The 16930-nt window shown below is 42.9% G+C and overlaps 3 protein-coding genes across 3 annotated transcripts; 2 read left to right on the top strand and 1 right to left on the bottom strand.

The window, feature by feature from the left end:
* The first annotated feature begins 428 nt into the window (after positions 1-428).
* On the top strand, positions 429-3021 carry LOC115385267 (UDP-glucuronosyltransferase 2B15). Its single transcript, XM_075410410.1, has one exon. The coding sequence runs from the start codon at positions 765-767 to the stop codon at positions 2346-2348; it is 1584 nt and encodes a 527-aa protein (XP_075266525.1). The 5' UTR covers positions 429-764; the 3' UTR covers positions 2349-3021.
* A 1346-nt stretch (positions 3022-4367) lies between these two features.
* On the top strand, positions 4368-7282 carry LOC115386079 (G-protein coupled receptor 4). Its single transcript, XM_030088271.1, has 3 exons — positions 4368-4592; positions 4681-5505; positions 5668-7282. The coding sequence occupies exons 2-3, from the start codon at positions 4925-4927 to the stop codon at positions 6089-6091; spliced, it is 1005 nt and encodes a 334-aa protein (XP_029944131.1). The 5' UTR covers positions 4368-4592; positions 4681-4924; the 3' UTR covers positions 6092-7282.
* A 494-nt stretch (positions 7283-7776) lies between these two features.
* On the bottom strand, positions 7777-11837 carry LOC115386078 (prostaglandin D2 receptor 2-like). Its single transcript, XM_030088270.1, has 3 exons — positions 11781-11837; positions 9500-9666; positions 7777-8953 (listed from the first exon to the last, which is right to left on the bottom strand). The coding sequence occupies exon 3, from the start codon at positions 8898-8900 to the stop codon at positions 7779-7781; it is 1122 nt and encodes a 373-aa protein (XP_029944130.1). The 5' UTR covers positions 8901-8953; positions 9500-9666; positions 11781-11837; the 3' UTR covers positions 7777-7778.
* Between the last annotated feature and the right edge of the window lie 5093 nt (positions 11838-16930).

The raw sequence follows: 16930 nt of genomic DNA, 5'->3' as shown, positions 1-16930 counted from the left end.
TTTTCAGTGAGTGTGGTCATTTGCATTCATGTGAAGACCACTATGTTCACATTGTGCTAAAAAAAAAATACAATTGGTTCGAGAGAAACACTTGTCCAACCATTTTGCACTTTATTCCCTGTCATGACAGCAAGTGACCTTCAGGACTCTTGTGACCCTGTTGTCAACGACTCACACAGATTCTAATGCTACTTTCCAAGCAGCAGTGACACAATAACCGCCCCCCTTTAGTTTAATATCTCGAGGGTACTTCTTGGAACATCTTCAAAAAGCAAAACTTTCTTTTTCAACATGGCTGTGCACAGTCTGCTGTGATATTGTAGTGTATGAAGTCAAGCTGGTTCTTGTTGATGAAATGTGGCATTATATTTTCCGTTTCTCTGGAAGCCTCAGTGCTCGAACACTCTGAACGGAAATGTTTGTATTGCTGTCTGGCTTGCGATTTATCAAATCCAATGAAGCGACTAAATGCTAAATTAGGAAATCCAAACATCAATAACAACTAGAAAGCAGCATATGAACAAAACAATGGGAGGCAGTTTCAGCCACACGCCCAGGATCTACCAATCCCACCACTATAAACACTGAACTCCCAGACTGTTTGATTTGATCTGATAAAGTTTCCAGTTGAGATAAGAAATATGTTAATGTTTATAGATAATGATGAAACACTAGAAAAGCAAAAACATCAATGACACAAGAGGAATGTGGGATAACTATATACTATCGGTGTTTTAGTAACTGTTTGCTGTTTCTTCTAGGAAATGACCAACACACTCCTTTTATCGCTGACACTGCTCTGCCTGTTGCTGAATGCCCCCTCCTGCAGCGGCGGCAGGATTCTGGTGGTGCCCGTCGATGGCAGCCACTGGATCAACATGGAGGTGATCCTCAGGGAGCTGCACTCCAGAGGCCACAACATCACGGTGCTGCGCTCCGCCAAGAGCTGGTACATCCCCAGTAACTCCTCGGTCTACACGTCCATCGACGTGCCCATGCTGGAAGATGAATCAGACCGGGACTTCTACCTTGACATGCTCCTCAAGGTGCAGAAGTGTCGCGGTTACCCTGCATTCATACGTACGTTCTGCCAGGAGTATTTGATCACAGACATGATGGCATTGGGACACGAGATCCTGGCCAGACTAATTGCCTCCATGTTAGATGACCCAGTATTTATAAAGAGACTGCAAGATGAGAAGTTTGACATAATGTTAACAGACCCAGCTTTGACGATGGGGGTCATCCTGGGCAGCTACCTCAAGCTGCCCATGGTTTTCAATGTGCGCTGGATTAATGTCGGAGAAGGCCACCTCACTATAGCTCCCTCGCCCGTCTCCTACGTCCCCGTATCGGGAAGCGAGCTCCACGACCAGATGGATTTTCTAGACAGGACCAAGAACATGCTCCACCACCTGTACAGCGTGTACGAGCAGTATTTCATCATAAACCCTTCCTATTCGGATATCTTCAAGCGACATTTCCCTCCCGGAACCGACCTGCTGTCGCTGCAGCTTGCAGCCGACATCTGGCTGCTGCGGGCGGACTTCGTCTTCGAGTTTCCTCGGCCCACCATGCCGAACGTCGTCTACATCGGCGGTTTCCAGTGCAAGGAGGCCCAGCCCCTGCCCGCCGAGCTGGAGGCCTTCATGCAGAGCTCCGGGGAGCACGGGGTGGTGGTCATGTCTCTGGGGACGATAGTGTCCGCTTTGCCGCGGAAGACCACGGAAGCCATCGCGGCTGCCTTCGCCGAACTCCCTCAGAAGGTCATTTGGAGGTTTGAAGGCGAACAGCCCTCATCACTAGGTAATAACACCTTGCTGGTGAAATGGCTTCCTCAGCCGGATCTCCTGGGACACCCGAAGACTCGTTTATTTGTAGCCCACGGAGGTACCAACGGCGTGTATGAGGCCATTTACTACGGTGTTCCCGTTCTGGGCTTGCCCCTCCTTTTCGATCAGTTCGATAACCTCCTCAGGCTAAAGGTGCGTGGCGCAGCGCGTGTGGTGGAGGCCTATTCGCTCACCAAAGAAAACTTCCTGGATGCTTTAAAGGACGTCCTCAAGAATCCCTCCTACCGCGACAACATCCAACGTCTCTCCCGGCTACACCGCGACAAGCCGATCCCGCCCATGGACAACGCCATCTTTTGGATCGAGTATGCCATCAGGAACGCAGGAGCAGCGCATCTGCAGGCTGTAGGCTTCAAGCTGCCGTGGTACACCTACTTCTGCCTGGATGTGGCCGCTTTCTTTGTGGTTGTGATTGGAGTCTTGGTTTGGGTTTCAGTCTTTGTCTGCAGGCTTTTATGCTGCCGGGGTTTCAGGAGAAAAACGAAAAAAGAGTAACTCAACCAAAGAGGACTCATTAAACAACTGCCAGATGTTCTGGATTTTGCGCAGTCGAAAGCATTTAACTTGAGGTGAAAATTAAAGAAAGTTCATATTTGAGGTACTTAACCTTCCTTTACCAAATTAGACCAGGTCCGATTTGAGAGGTTTTAAAAGCAAGAAATTAAAATTATCGTTCATATCATAGTTTTGAGTCAATTTGACTTCCACTCATTTCTACCAAGTCTACTACCAATGGACCTCATTACCATGAACACATAATTCAACCACAAAAATTTGAAAGACAACTGATACATTTTGAAGCGTATGTGATGATGGACCATGATAGACGGGTGTTTATTCAGTCAAGATCATGATTGTGTTCAATAATTTTTGTGCAACTTTACTGGAGACTCGTTTTGAAGTGAACCAAGACTTTTTAATGCATGACACTCCATTAAATCAATTTGAAAAAAAATGTTGCTTTGTGTCTTCAGCTGTACAGTTCTTTTTTTTCATTGTTAATAAAACAGACTATAACGAGGGAGGACTGACGGAGCTATAATTAAAAGAATTATAATTAATTCAACATTTGAAATATACTAGAAATATACTAGCACAGAGCATCGCTTACCAACCTATTATGTTCTTGCCATGGCATGAAAGAATTGTGTTCAAAATAATGAAATAAAACACTCATCCATCATGATTTACAATAGTTTTTGCCTCATCTGCCCTCTTCAGAAAATAAAGGCTTTTCTTCATGTCTGATTTGTTGTGACATCTTTAATTAGACACAATAATTTAATACTTTTGACTCGAGAAAGAAACAAAAACTTGCTAACTACAACATTAGGATATGACTGTTTATACTACAAGGTTCATGTTTTGATACCAAACATTTATTCTTAATCCTTAATCCTGGTATTTATGAGCCAAAACTCATACTTTTGTATGTTTTACTTCAGTGAATGTGACTGTCAGTTCCTCAAAATGTGGCTTCCTGCTGCAGAATACTGTACTGGTGATAAAAATAAATAAATAAAAAAAACTCAGAGCAGGGGCTTCATCCCCATATTTCCATGCCCAGGCTGTCTGACATGACAAGATTAAATTTGTGCAGAGACAGAAAGGGTTTATCAGCCTGCCTCTGCCATGGGACGCTCTCCAGGGACGCTTTCCTCTGCGGCAGACTCTTTTCAGCAAACAGCTGACATGTTCATGTTCAGCGAGGCCGACATGAAAAGAGCTCTGGAGAGTGAAAGCCTCAGAGGACAATTCATTTTATGAGAAACCCTCTTGGGTCATTCAATAAATCATACTTGTGACATTCAAAGGAAACTAAGTGAGTGACTGGACCCTCCTCCCTTTGAAACCATGTGGTAAAAATACTGGCAAACACCTATTGTCTTAATATACCCATTCTTTGGTCAAACAATTTGAATTGTGTTTCACTTTTCCTCCTTGCAGTGCTTGAGAAAAGTTTTCTAAAGTTAAATCTGTCACATAAACTGAAATATAAATTGAAAGTCAAATATATTGATTCGGATTTCATTCTCTGAACCGTTGCTTTAACAGAAAGTTATTTGGCGTTAATCTTCTCAACTTTGGTGTTAAAATCAGATATGCTACAGCTACACAGACAATCACAAATGTTTGAATCATTGTGAGATATCATCACTCTTCCCCTGACCTTACTCAACCCAGACCTCAGCTGAACTCTGAGCCCAATGTTAAATCTACAGTTTTCCTCTGTTGTTGCATTTACTGTTTCACACATTTTGCTCATTATCTTTAATTTTATTGATGATAAAGTGACACCATCGTGTGGTTAATGGTGCTACGGGACCAAATGAGGCAGGGCTGACCTCTCAATCTATCTGAAGAGAACAGGGAAGGGTTAAAATGTGTAATGGATCACAGCCAACAAGCAATCTAAAGGGCATTAGCACACAGCATACATCAGTTCCTCCCCTCCCCGCCCCTCTCCATCCTTAATCATTGTGACTACTACTGGAGTGCAATAGAGGGAGGCACAGAAAATAAGAGTGTATGTTTTTGTTCTGGAGCAGAAAGGCGTTCTCCTGTCTCAGGATGTTGCCTTTAAAGCCGAAGAAGTGGGTTTCCTGTGGAGGAAGCGATCGCTGAATAGACGAGACTCTGTCCAGACAAATTGTTCCCAACATCTCATGAACGCGGGTCACCCAGCCGCAGCGGGGAAGGACACTGCGCGAGGGAAAGTCGGTCCCAGTGCTTTGAGGGGTGAGTAAAAATTGTTTGTTTCTGATTTGCGGTTTAATTCCTCGTGCACCTGTTGAGACTGAACCATGTGCAAATGCTGACTTTGCAGGTGTTTGCTTCCATTCATGGATCCAGGATATTTTGGAGGTTTGAAGGTCTTCATGAGGACAAACACTGAGGGTTTAAAAGGTGGACTAGACCCGTGAGCGTCAAACAATGGACTCAAGATAAACAAATGCGTGAAGCTCGCAGCAAAACAGACTTCTATTTTAAAAGGGTGTGGTTCTCCGAGTGCCGGTCGGTGCCTGGTTGAGGTCACGTCTTCTCATGTCAGGGGCTTGATCACCAGAGACATGTCCAATGACACCTGTGACCTCCCTCTGGACACGGACACACTCGGCCTGACTTGCATCTATGGCCTCATCTTCTCCCTGGGGCTCCCCAGCAACCTGCTGTCTCTCTGGGGACTGTACCACCTGGGCCGTTCGGGTGGGGGGGGCTGTCAGCTGGTCTACATCCTCAACCTGCTGCTGTCGGACCTCCTCCAGCTGCTCACGCTGCCGCTCTGGATGCTCTACCTCCAAGGCGCGCACCGCTGGCCCTACGGACAGCTCACCTGCGAGCTGGTGGGCTACGTCTTCTACGTCAACGTCTACGCCAGCGTCATGTTCCTGTGCCTGATAGCGCTGGACCGCTGCCTGGCCATCGTGTGCCCGCTGAGCAGCCGCGGCGTGCGGACCGTCAGGGTGGCGGCCGTGTCGGGCATCGCGGTGTGGACCCTGACCTTTCTGTTCTGCCTGAGCGGGCTGCTGCCGTCGGTGTTCGACCCCGACCGGCTGCTGTGCTTGGAGCAGTATCCCGTCAGCCCCAAATACGCTCACTTCAAGATCGCCACCGTGCTTCTGGGCTTCCTCCTGCCGTGCACCATACTTGGGTGAGTCCAAACCAGAATCCTTTGCAATGCATTATTTGGTTTCTCCACCAAAGATTGACATTTGAGGGCAAATGTTTAAAAACTCAGAGGTAACCCTTGATACAAGGCCTCGTTTCCTCGTTTAGTGGATACTGACTTCTGAAAATACACTTTCTTTCTCAGATACACTTCAGCCCACATCGGCGTGACACTCCAACGATCCCCATCCGTCTCCGACCAAGAGCGCCACAAAATCGTGGGAATCCTGGTGGTGATCACCATCAACTTCATCGTGGTGTTCGGACCCTACCACCTCATGTGCGGATACAGATTCGTGTCTCTGCTGTTGACGGACGAGCCGTGCGCGTTCGAGCGCTCCATCTTCCTCGTCTACCGCCTGTGCTACGGTCTGACCAGCCTCAACACCCTGCTCGATCCCCTCTTCTACATCTTCCTGTGCTCCGACGCACGCCTGGAGCTGCAGCGGTCCCTGCCCTGTTTGGGAAGAGGGCAAAACGCCCGGAAGAGCCTGACCCTGAGTACCAGAGCTCACCCACACACCCAGAGGGAGTGTGAGACGGGACACAACACCCTCCTGGAAATTTAACTTCGGTTTGACACGTCTGACTCCTGATGTTTAGTCGATGCAATTGCGCCACCCAGTGGAAAAATGTGTCCAGTTTTTACAGCATATAAGCTTTTCCCTTCAGTAAATCCACTCACACCATACATTCACAGTTTTTCATGATCATCTTTATGCTGCTTGAAGTAATTCATAAAAAAGAACAGCTTTTTTTATGAGTACACCGTGAAATAAACTTTGCTTGCATAAACTCAACAGTAGAAACACAGAAATCCAGGTTTCAATTTCCATCAAAGCTGATATTACAAACCCAATGGAGCATGGAGGATGATACTCAAAAGATGTATTTATTGCTTTTTTCAATGCATGGAAATAAAGAATTGTTTAATATTCCCACCTTAACTTGACTGATATGTTTACAACAATGTATAAAATGTTTAAGTAGGATTTCATTTCCAAAACTGGAATTGCTGTGCATTACAGGGAAAGCATAAATGTGTAGAAAAAAAGAAAAAAAGAGGATTTTTTTGCAGCATGCACTTTTACAGTAACGTCTCCCAGAAATCAAATAATAAAGGAATAAGTACAGTCATTATGAATTTATTATTTACCAAAATGCATTTTTTTTTTTTTTTTTTTAAATGAAACATTTTAATTAAATCCAAAATCAGAGTAAGTTCCTTCTGAAGTACAGCCTGACGGGAATATAAATACACTTCATTGTCTGTCTGTTAATGGGAGACTGAGAGGGGCAATGGTCAACACTGTATATTTTATTTTGTTAACTACAATGGCTGATATGTCAAAAATGCCATGCTTACGTTTTGTCTTAAATAAGGATTACAAACAACTTGTAATTGTTTTTTTTTGTTTTTGTTTTTTTTTTGTATTTTCTTTTTTTCAGAAATTGCCGAAATTGACCTGATAAATGAGCAGAGGTGATTGATGCAAATTTGCTTTTTGAGTTGGGTTTGCATAACAAAGATTCCAAATTATTGAGCACTCTGGTGAGTGTGTGTGTGTGTGTGTGTGTGTGTGACTGATAATAATACACAATATTTCAGGAAGTTAAAATGTGCTATGTAATGAAGTTCATTTGCATGAAACAATTGGATTTTCAAACAAACTTCAATTTGTTGAAATTCACTCATTTGTAGCTTTGACTTGTTTTGCATGACCCCCCCCCCCCCTCCCCCCTCCCCCCTCCCCCATAATGCTGAGGAATTTTAACAGTTTTTCTGAGTACAGCTTAAATAAAATGTAAAAGGCTGAAGTTTTGGGCCATTGTGTACAGTTGTTGCTGAATCTGTTAAGTTGAAACCCTAATCAGGAACAGTAATTTCACAAATGCTAACTTCTTCTCTCATCATCTCTAAGTTTGATGAGGGAAAGTTGTGACTGACAGCTAAGAAATGCTAACAGTTTATCTTTTAATATCGTCATTTGACTAACTCTTGAGTTGACTAGTTTCAGGTGTGTCCAACACAAAGTATTAAAACTATGACGAGATGAAGAAATGGGAAGCGAACAGCACCCACACACACACACACACACACACACACACACACACACACACACACACACACACGGTTATTTATTTCAAAGTGGATTTTATTACAGAATTACCATGACTGCATGACATTTAAAAAAAAAAAAAACAAAAACACAGGAACAATGAGAAAGACGGTCGTTGTTGATGGGAAGAAAAGCTTCAATCCTCAACCTTGTCACTCAGACTTTCCACCTCTGTTTTCGGAGTTGCAGTTACGAGAGAGTTCTTTTGCTTCAGAACGATCTCATTGGCGCTGACGGAGCCGCGGACCGTGCTGCGGCGCCGCGCCAGCTCCGCCAGGTCCTCCACCAGCACGCTCTCCATCACCGCGCCCAGCGAGTGTCTGATCTTGCTGCACAGGTCGGGGCAGCTGAAGACGTACAGGACGGGGTTGAGGACGCTGTTCAAGAAGCCGACGGTCGCCGACACGGGGAGGGCTTTGAGCACGAACGCCCGCACGGCGTGCCCGTCCGGGGCCAGCGCCTCCATGACGATGAACACGTGGTACGGGGCCCAGCAGAGCACGAAGCTCACCACCACCGCCACCACCAACCGGACGAAGCGGTACGGTCGCCTGCAGCCTCTGCGCGCCAGCCTGGCGTTCACGGCGCCGTAGCTGAAGACGATGACGAGCAGAGGGATCACGAAGGCGAGCAAGAGCTTCATGAACGCCAAACCCTGCTTGCGTTGATCACACAGAGCGTTCAGGTCGCGGTGCCCACTCGGGGGGAATCGAGCGTAGTTGTAGTAACAGAGGATCCTGCCGTCGGGGAGGGAAAGGGTGTCACGGAACAGGTAGAACGGGACCGTGCAGACCACGGCCAAGATCCAAATCGCCGCGCAAATCCTCCTCACGAGCTGGATGTCGCGGTAGTTCTGGGCCCAGACGGGTCTCAGCACCACGAGGCAGCGATCCAGCGACACGGCCGCCAGCAGGAAGCCGCTGACGAACATGTTGAGGAAGAAGACGGAGGAGTGAAGGCGGCAGAAGGTGGTCCCCAGCGTCCACGTGCTGCCCCGGGCCATGTAGAGGGTGAAGAAGGGAAGGGACGCCGTGGCCAGCAGGTCGGAGGCGGCCAGGTTCAGGATCCAGACGCTGATGACGGAGCGGCGCACGTGGAATCCCACGACGCCGACGATGAGGAGGTTCTCCACGATGCCGATGGTGGACACCAGGCCATGGAGGCAAATGGTGAAAACGTTGAGGAACGTCAGGTTGGCTGCGTGGGTCGTGGAGGGACTGGCGAGGGGCGCCGTCTGGTTGGCGGGACAGGAAATCATTGTGGAAAGACAAGGTGATATCTGTATTAAGGTGGTCGCTTCACAGAGGAGACCTATGGAGACGAGAACATGCGAACCATATAGATGAGTCAGCTCAATCAATACCGTTCTCTTGTAAAATATCCATTGCTGAGCTCAGTCGGTATTAAAAAGGTTTCCATCTCACGTTAGCACAGAGCGAATGTCGTGAATCTCATGGCCTCGAAGTTACAGTGCAGATAAAACTGGAGAATAATCAGCGGTACGATCAGCACTACCGTCACATGCAAATGGTTTCCTGGTATCTCAGCTTTAGATGCTCGATGGCTGAATGCCACGAAAAGGAGGTAATTACTTTGTGTAAGATAATCAGTGGCATCTTTAACTGGGAAACAGTATGAAGTAGTCATATTATCACTTTCGTCTGTCATCCAATGACAGAACAGTTCCTTGAAAAGATTTTTGAAATGGTAGAAACTTGGTATCAGAACAACTGTATAGTCGTCATTTTCTTAATGCATAATCGTTTAATTCTTAAAAAAAAACAGTATATGACAATAGCAACATTTCAGAATATCTACTCCACTCCATAAACAATAGACCTTAAGATCATCTCTTACCTGTCCTGGGCGTCGGACAGTCTGGTGTTCTTATGCCGGCTGCAGCAGAACACAGCACAGTAATAGGAAGCACCAAACCTCAAAAGCGACCTCAGTTCTTCACAGAAAACGAAGTAACGGAGTACGTACTGCACTTTGTCGAAGCAGGAAGTCTGGGGGTTTTTTTTCTAAAAAGATTAATCTGTTAATGCTTTCAAATTAAGGTCATTTATGCTTTCATGAATGAAGATGGAGCATCATCACAACAAAAATGAAATCACTCGACGTGTTTAAGTCAGATGAGTTACGCTGCGTTATTTGCACCAGACTATCAAAACTTTATCAACAAATAAAAAAAAAAAAAACTTAAATGTGGTATGCAAAGATATCCATCGCCCTGAATCAACACTTCGTAGAACCACATTGAGCTGTAGTTACTGCTGCAAGTCCTGTACGTCTCTGCCAGCTTTGCGCACACAGAGACTGAAATATTTGGACGTTCTTTGCAAAACAGCTCAAGCTCGGATTGGATGGAGCACAATTCTCAGAACAGCAATTTTCAAGTCACGTTACAGACTTTCAATTGAAGATTGGATTCTGGAATTTAACTTGTTCATTCAAACACATGGCACTTCTTTACATATATATTTCTGCATAAAACACTTCAGTTTTTCATTTGTAAAATAGAAAAAAATACATTTTCCTCCTACTCCATGTGGCCCACTGTGTTGGTCTATTTCATAAATCCTCAAAACACAGTTACTTTTGTGGCTGTATTTGGCAAAATGTGGAAGAATTAAAGATATATAAATACTTCTGAGAGCCCATGGCACAGAGTCACATTGATGAAAACGTTGCCTTTGTAAAAATAACACCTTAGATTTCCAACCCACTTACAGAAATTTTTTATCAGAATATTTAATGTTAATATTTCAGATCTCTATATTATGACCCCTTCTTTGGAAGTATTATCCAATCTGTTTAGAGAAAATTTGGCATGATCTTGACAATGTCAAACACTTCAGGAATACAGGATATAACCAACAAAGAAGTCGGCAAACACAAGCACGAGTGAGGTGGTGCTTTAGCATCAAACATACGGTAGTTGTTACTTCTAATCATTAAAACTGGTGTGCATGGTGGCAGGTTAAGGATGTGAAAACAAGCCTCAACAACAGTGACATCTACAGCGATTCTGTCACGTGAAGGACTCAGACGTTTTCACTTTCATGGGCATCTCTCTGTTTTCTACTTCTGCTCCTTGTCTCACTGTTTCGCCATGTGGGCGAGGAGAGCGAAAGAGTGTGTGTGAGGGCATGCAGCTTACACAGCGACATGTCAACCTCGTCCCGGCGAGTCGTTCAAATGTTGAAACTTCTGAGTAATTTTCTCACAGATATAGAAGCAGTGAAGTTTATCTGTTCTCACAGGAGGTTTCAGTCTTCAGTTGACAAAGACGTGCACATTTCAGTGATGACAAATCTGTTTAATTTAATCATGCATACTAGATGTGATAACTTCACTGAACTGTGTGTGTTGTACAGAGTAATAAATATAGGAACCCAGAGCCATGCATGCTTTTAACACCCTCCTCCCTTTTTATGAGCGTCTCTCTCCCCGTTAACCCTCCATCATTGCCACACATCTTTGGTTTTGTGTTTAGTTTGACACACTTCCCCTTTTTTTGCAGCATGTTTTGTTACTACACACTTCTTGAAAAAAAAAAAAAAATTTAAAGTAACTTGGATTTGACCCAGTGGCATTTCTGTGTGAAAATACTTGGTGGGGTAAAGTGTAGCGAGCCACGGGTACAGTCAGAGAGTGTGTGTGTGTGTGTGTGTGTGCGGCCTTGACACTGTTCACTGCTATTATTTTCCATCCTATTCATTGTCATGTTTCAGTAAATCAGAGATTGGTGAACCACTGCAGTGTTTGACTGGTAACAAAAACACACACATTTCCCTAAAGTATGTGGAATCTATAACCGTTCAAAACTGCCAACAGCGGGATCTTTCCCATCCTGTTTCCTGATCACCAAAAATAAAACCACTGCAATCGCAGCAGACAACGAGGTACACACAGCAGATGATGCTACAGACAGACGGACAAGCGGAACGCTTCAGACGCTCATTATATAGCACAGCCACCAGGTGAAGGTAATCACACACTTGGGCACAGGTGAAAGACATCAGGACAGCAATCAGAGAGGAGGAGGGGAAGTCAAACGTTACTCACGCACATTAATTCTGATAAGGGTTTTTCACAACTAAAATGGTAAATGAACATTTTCCAAATAACTAACCTCTGTTCTCTTCCGGCCAGACTTGTTGGAGCATTCATGCTCATATTTTCTTGATCTGTTTAACAGAAAAAAGCACATGCACTGCTCTGTGACTACGTGTAATAGTATTGTAAAACATCTTATTTAATCTTCAATTCCACCAAACTGCCAGTTTTTTTAATGGGATTATTTATCATTGTAAAAGAAATCTTTATATTAAACATGGGGGAAGAAATAGAAATGTAATTAAACAAGCCGAGTAAAATTTTTGACACCAAACTGGATTTTTTTTTTCTTTTTCTTTTTCTTTTTGTCTTTTGTTTTATTTTTTTAAATATACCCAGTCGTGGTTTACAGCAGGGTTGTGACACACACAGCTCATTATCATCTTGAATGGGCAGGACAGGGGAAACGGTGCCATAATTTTGCTTTTTAATTATAACATTTTTTTTTTATTTTGTAGTGGCACAGAGTATCATGAGAAAAAATTGTTTATCTGTTTATCTGAAAGCTGAAATATCGTACGGCAGGGTGTAAACTAGGCCAAATGATGCTGCAGCGGTTAACACTCGCCTGTGAGTGTGTGTTCCCTCCCACAACGTGTCAAACAGCCACAAAAACATCTTTCTTCATTATTCTTCATTCATCATTCCAAATCATCAGGGATTATCTCAGGTTTATTTCTCTTCTCGCAGCACCATTTTTGGAAACGATGTTGCAGGGCAATAAAAAACAGTTATGATTTGCCGGATGTCCAAGTCTGATCCTGGAGAAACTAATGTGAATAACCTGGAAGAGACAAACTGATGGTTTTTTTTTTAAATAATGTATTGTCAAGTGGTTCTGAGATAAACCTCTTTCAAGTCAATTAATTAATTAATTAATTAATTAATTAATTAATTAATTAATTAATCACACAGCAAATGAAGCCATAAAAATCAAGGTAAGATTAATTATAGCACACTTGAACAGTTTGAACTGAATTGCAAGTTGCCTTGTTCAGAGGCATGTTATAGCCTACCTGTAGTATTCATTCTGAATTTAGAGTTTGCTTAAGTGCCTATTTGAGACTCAGCCTGATTTTATTTCTGAAATTTTTACCCTAAATTTTATATTTGTACTGCATTTTTGAATGATGCACCAGACCTAATTGGTTTGCATGGATGTGTTTGACCTTTCTCTTCTTTTGAATTTCATGAATGAAACACACTGAAAGTCTTATATGAGTTGCCTGATCAGACGATGCCCTGACTTAGGTTTCATTCATCATCAGTAAAAATGTGGATTTCAAATCTCCTGCTCTCAGTGTACTCATTTCAGACTTCATATCAAATAAAAAAAGTGGAAAAAAAAAAAGAAGAAGAGGGAGTCACATCTCGTGCAGTTGTCGAACACACACACTGTGTGAACACAGAGAGCATTCAGGACTTACTGCCTGCCGCTCCAGACTCTGCCCATCAAGCCTCAAAGCAGTTCTGGAGCGTGGGTTTCATCTGAGAGGGGAGCTTCTTTAATGACTCAGACACCAGACTTTAACCTGACCTGGGATTTAAATGAAATTAGACTGAAAGAAATGAAAAATAATGGTTTGTATTTCCACTAATCAGAGTGACAGAAGCGAGAAAGCATGTTTTTACATTCTCCTATTAGAGATTGTAGCTGGTGAGGGAAACACTGCGTAACATACTGTGTTTCCTGTCAGATCCGATCCGTCCATGAATGGCGTCTTTCTGACAGCAGAGCGGTGGAATATGTCAGATCACATCAGAGTGGGCTTTGTTCTGCCGGAGCTCTGATGCTGGGAATCTTTCAAAGCAGCTAAAGTCAAGTGGAATGACTGCTCCACGTCCAGAAACTCTGAAGAATGTTCTTTAAAGACCACCATGGCTGAGATTTCCCCATATATACAGGGCAGTCAGAGTGACCAGTTGACCACACATGCATGCATTTTTAACTGTGGGAGGAAAAAAAGCCTCCAGCCTGAGGAAGGAGACTGGTCGAAGATGATCCACTGTGGCCAAAATGAAAAAGAAGAAAAAGAAGAGCAGCTGATTGTGTTGCAATGTTGAAGGAAATAGTTAACAGAGCCCACTCTACCACTTGCATAAAGTCATATCAAATATAAAATATCTCTCATCAACTGATTAGCATCAGATTGTTTGCAATTCAAAAACAGGCATCATTCAGTACAAATCAGAGAATTTCTGTGAACACTGCTTGCACACAGTGGTGTGTCTGTTAATGAAAGAAAACCTGTCCTGCATTAGTGAGCCTCTTGTCTGCTTTACATCTGTTTTCCACTAAATGCTGTGGCAGCATGAGGGTCCTGCTTGCAGACTGAGTGAGAACATAAACAATAAATATGGACAAATCTGAGTGTTACTGGAAAGAAATACAAGTAAAACCTGAAATGTTCACATTCAATGCATCTTCCCAAAGTTTACCAATAGAATTTAGCATATAAGCATATAAGTTTTCACAAACTCACCCTCGTGGTTTGGCTCTGACCTCGTGCTATCTCACTGCTGCCACTGCAGATCCAGCATCACCACTGATCTTTGCTGCCACCTGCTGTTCAGTTTTCAGTACACAACGTGCACAATCTGCAGTCTTTATGACCAAAAGAGTCATTTTTTTGTAATTTTCCCACAAGTCAAATTGGTCTGGAGCCACAAAGCACATTTCACCTTTAAAATGAGGCCAATCCAGTTCATGAAGTTTCATATACAGTTTTGATGCACTTTCAAAGTGATGCATTTATGAAGTTAGGGTTCAGAAGAGTAAATATTTTATTAAATTTAATCTATATTTTTACTTAATTTTGACAGTTTTGCTTCAACAGTTTTAAGTATTTTTTGTTAACAATTTGGAAATTTTAGCTGTTTCAACCATTTCACCCACTTTTAAGCAGTTCTGCATGCTTTTCTCCAACCATATGTATGTTCATGTTTTAGAAAATCTAGACATTTCACATTTTTAAACCACTCTATCACTTTTTCCCCATTTCTTATGGTTTTAGCTATTTTTCCCAATTTTACTTGTATCTTTTTTTAAATCCCTTTTGACCCAGAGTGATGAATCATTTTGAATCGTACTGTGGTGTGTAAACATAATTAAAATAAGTTAAATGTTGATTCATGTTTCATATTGTGAAAGCTTCATGGAGCCACTACAGAGGGACTGAAGAGCCATATGTGGCATTGGAATATTATTTTTTCTTTTTTTAAGTGAAGTGGAGCTATGACTTCAATAGCAGAATATAATTTGAAGGAAATTTTTAATGTGTGCTTCATCGACTCCATCCTTCCTCATAATGTGAGGATAAAAGCTCCTGATTGGCCAACAGAGGGCGTTTCATCAGCTTCACCTCCTCATTGGCTCACTAGATGGCAGCACGTGCTTCAAGTATTCTCACACAAACTTGGTCCACTGCAGAAATGTGTCAGTGCTCTGCTGAGACAATGAGGCAGTGAGAACACAGCTCTGTTTTACTGCTGGACTTAGTCCAAAGTTTGAGTGACTTGTCTTTGTCATTTCTGCATTTTCTTCGCGACACTTAGATTTCGCTTATTTACCCCATTTGAACCCTAATTTTTCCTAGAATTGAGAACATCCAAATAGTGTGCCTTTGGTAACCCTTTTGCAAAGTCAATGATAATTTCTAAAGAAAATTGTGGAAAAATACTTGAAACGACCCGGACACTGAAGTGTTTTGTTTCATATTAAAGGAGAGTGGACCTATTGATGATCTTTCCCTACATACTCCCTCAGTGTGAATCTAAAAGAAAGACAAGGGGAGAAAATTCAATCCAGCATAAATTCAGTATGTATTTATACAGACGCCAAACTAATTATATTGATTTCAAATGTATATATCATTACTAGACATTTTAAAGATCATGTGAGCTGAACATTGTTGAACTATTTTACTGACCTTTATTTTGGAGCTTTGTGGCGGTCTTCCTCTTATCAAGGCGCAACCAGGAAGTAAACAGCTCTGGTCACGTGACTGTTTACTGCTTCACACTTTCCATCTGCACTGTATTGTTGTAGGAATTTCAGAAACTGCATTGAAAAATCAGTTTTGTGACATTTAGACATATAAAGAATAACAAGGAACTGTTTTGTGATATATTATGAGAAGTCACAAGGAAAAGCTTGTGAAATGATAGTTATTCAGTAACACTAGTTTATCTTTTATGGTGTTTTCACTGAACTCTAATAAACCGGTAGTTAGCTGGAAAGTACAGCTACTACTGAGTCAACATTTTGCAGTTTGCAAGCTCTTGCCTTTTTAGCCAGGATGATTTACTGTCTCACCGTGACGGACACGACCTTTAGAAGATTCTCAGTTGCTACAGCCTTGACACGCTTTCAGCAGCCCACATGTTGCGTGTCGGTTGATGTCTGACAAGAGGAAACGCTCTAAATCTAAGACCTCACCAGCTTTAACCGCTCATTCATAATCTTCCATCTAATATTCAGAGACAGTGTCATATTCAGAAATCTTTCATCTTTTTCATGTTGCGTCTTCGTGGACCTGACAGCGGGTAGCTGCTGGCAGAGTGACTCACCGCGGTAGATAAGACTGCAAACATGCAAATAGTTCACTGCAGCAGCAGCAGAACATGGAGGCATTGCTCATTCCTGCTGCTTTCTGATCTGTTTTTATTTGCAACATTAAAGCGTGAATATAAAAAGAGACGCATGCTTGTTTTGAATTTGTTCAAACCTTTATTTTTTTAATCTTTATGGTATCTGTGACTCACTGTGTTTCATCCATGCTGGTTTCGATCCTGGTATGTTTGAAATCAACTTCTTTCCTTTCTGATGGATGATTTCTGCTCTCAAAAAGAAATGTTTGAGTTCTTCCTGAACGTAATGTGACTTAAAATCCCAGAGCCTGAATTTGTTTTCAGCTCGTCCTTTCCCTTGAATCTAGCCAGGAACCTTCCAGCTCTGCTATTGTCATCAAACTGTGAGGATCGTTAAAAGCAGAATGCAGGGGGGGGGGGGGGGGGGGGGGGGGGGGGGGGGGGGGTCATGGGGACGCTTTTTCCCAGCAGAAGCATTTCCTTTAAATTTCTGAAACAAAACTAGTGTCAAATAGAAATAGGTGATGGGTTCTATTGAAACCCACTGAATTTGTTTGTCTGATATATGATAAAGGA

Source organism: Salarias fasciatus, chromosome 3 (assembly GCF_902148845.1).
Source record: "Salarias fasciatus chromosome 3, fSalaFa1.1, whole genome shotgun sequence".
Taxonomy (NCBI): Eukaryota; Metazoa; Chordata; class Actinopteri; order Blenniiformes; family Blenniidae; genus Salarias; species Salarias fasciatus.
Note: the sequence above shows the minus strand (reverse complement) of the source record. Positions and strands in the feature narration are given on the sequence as shown.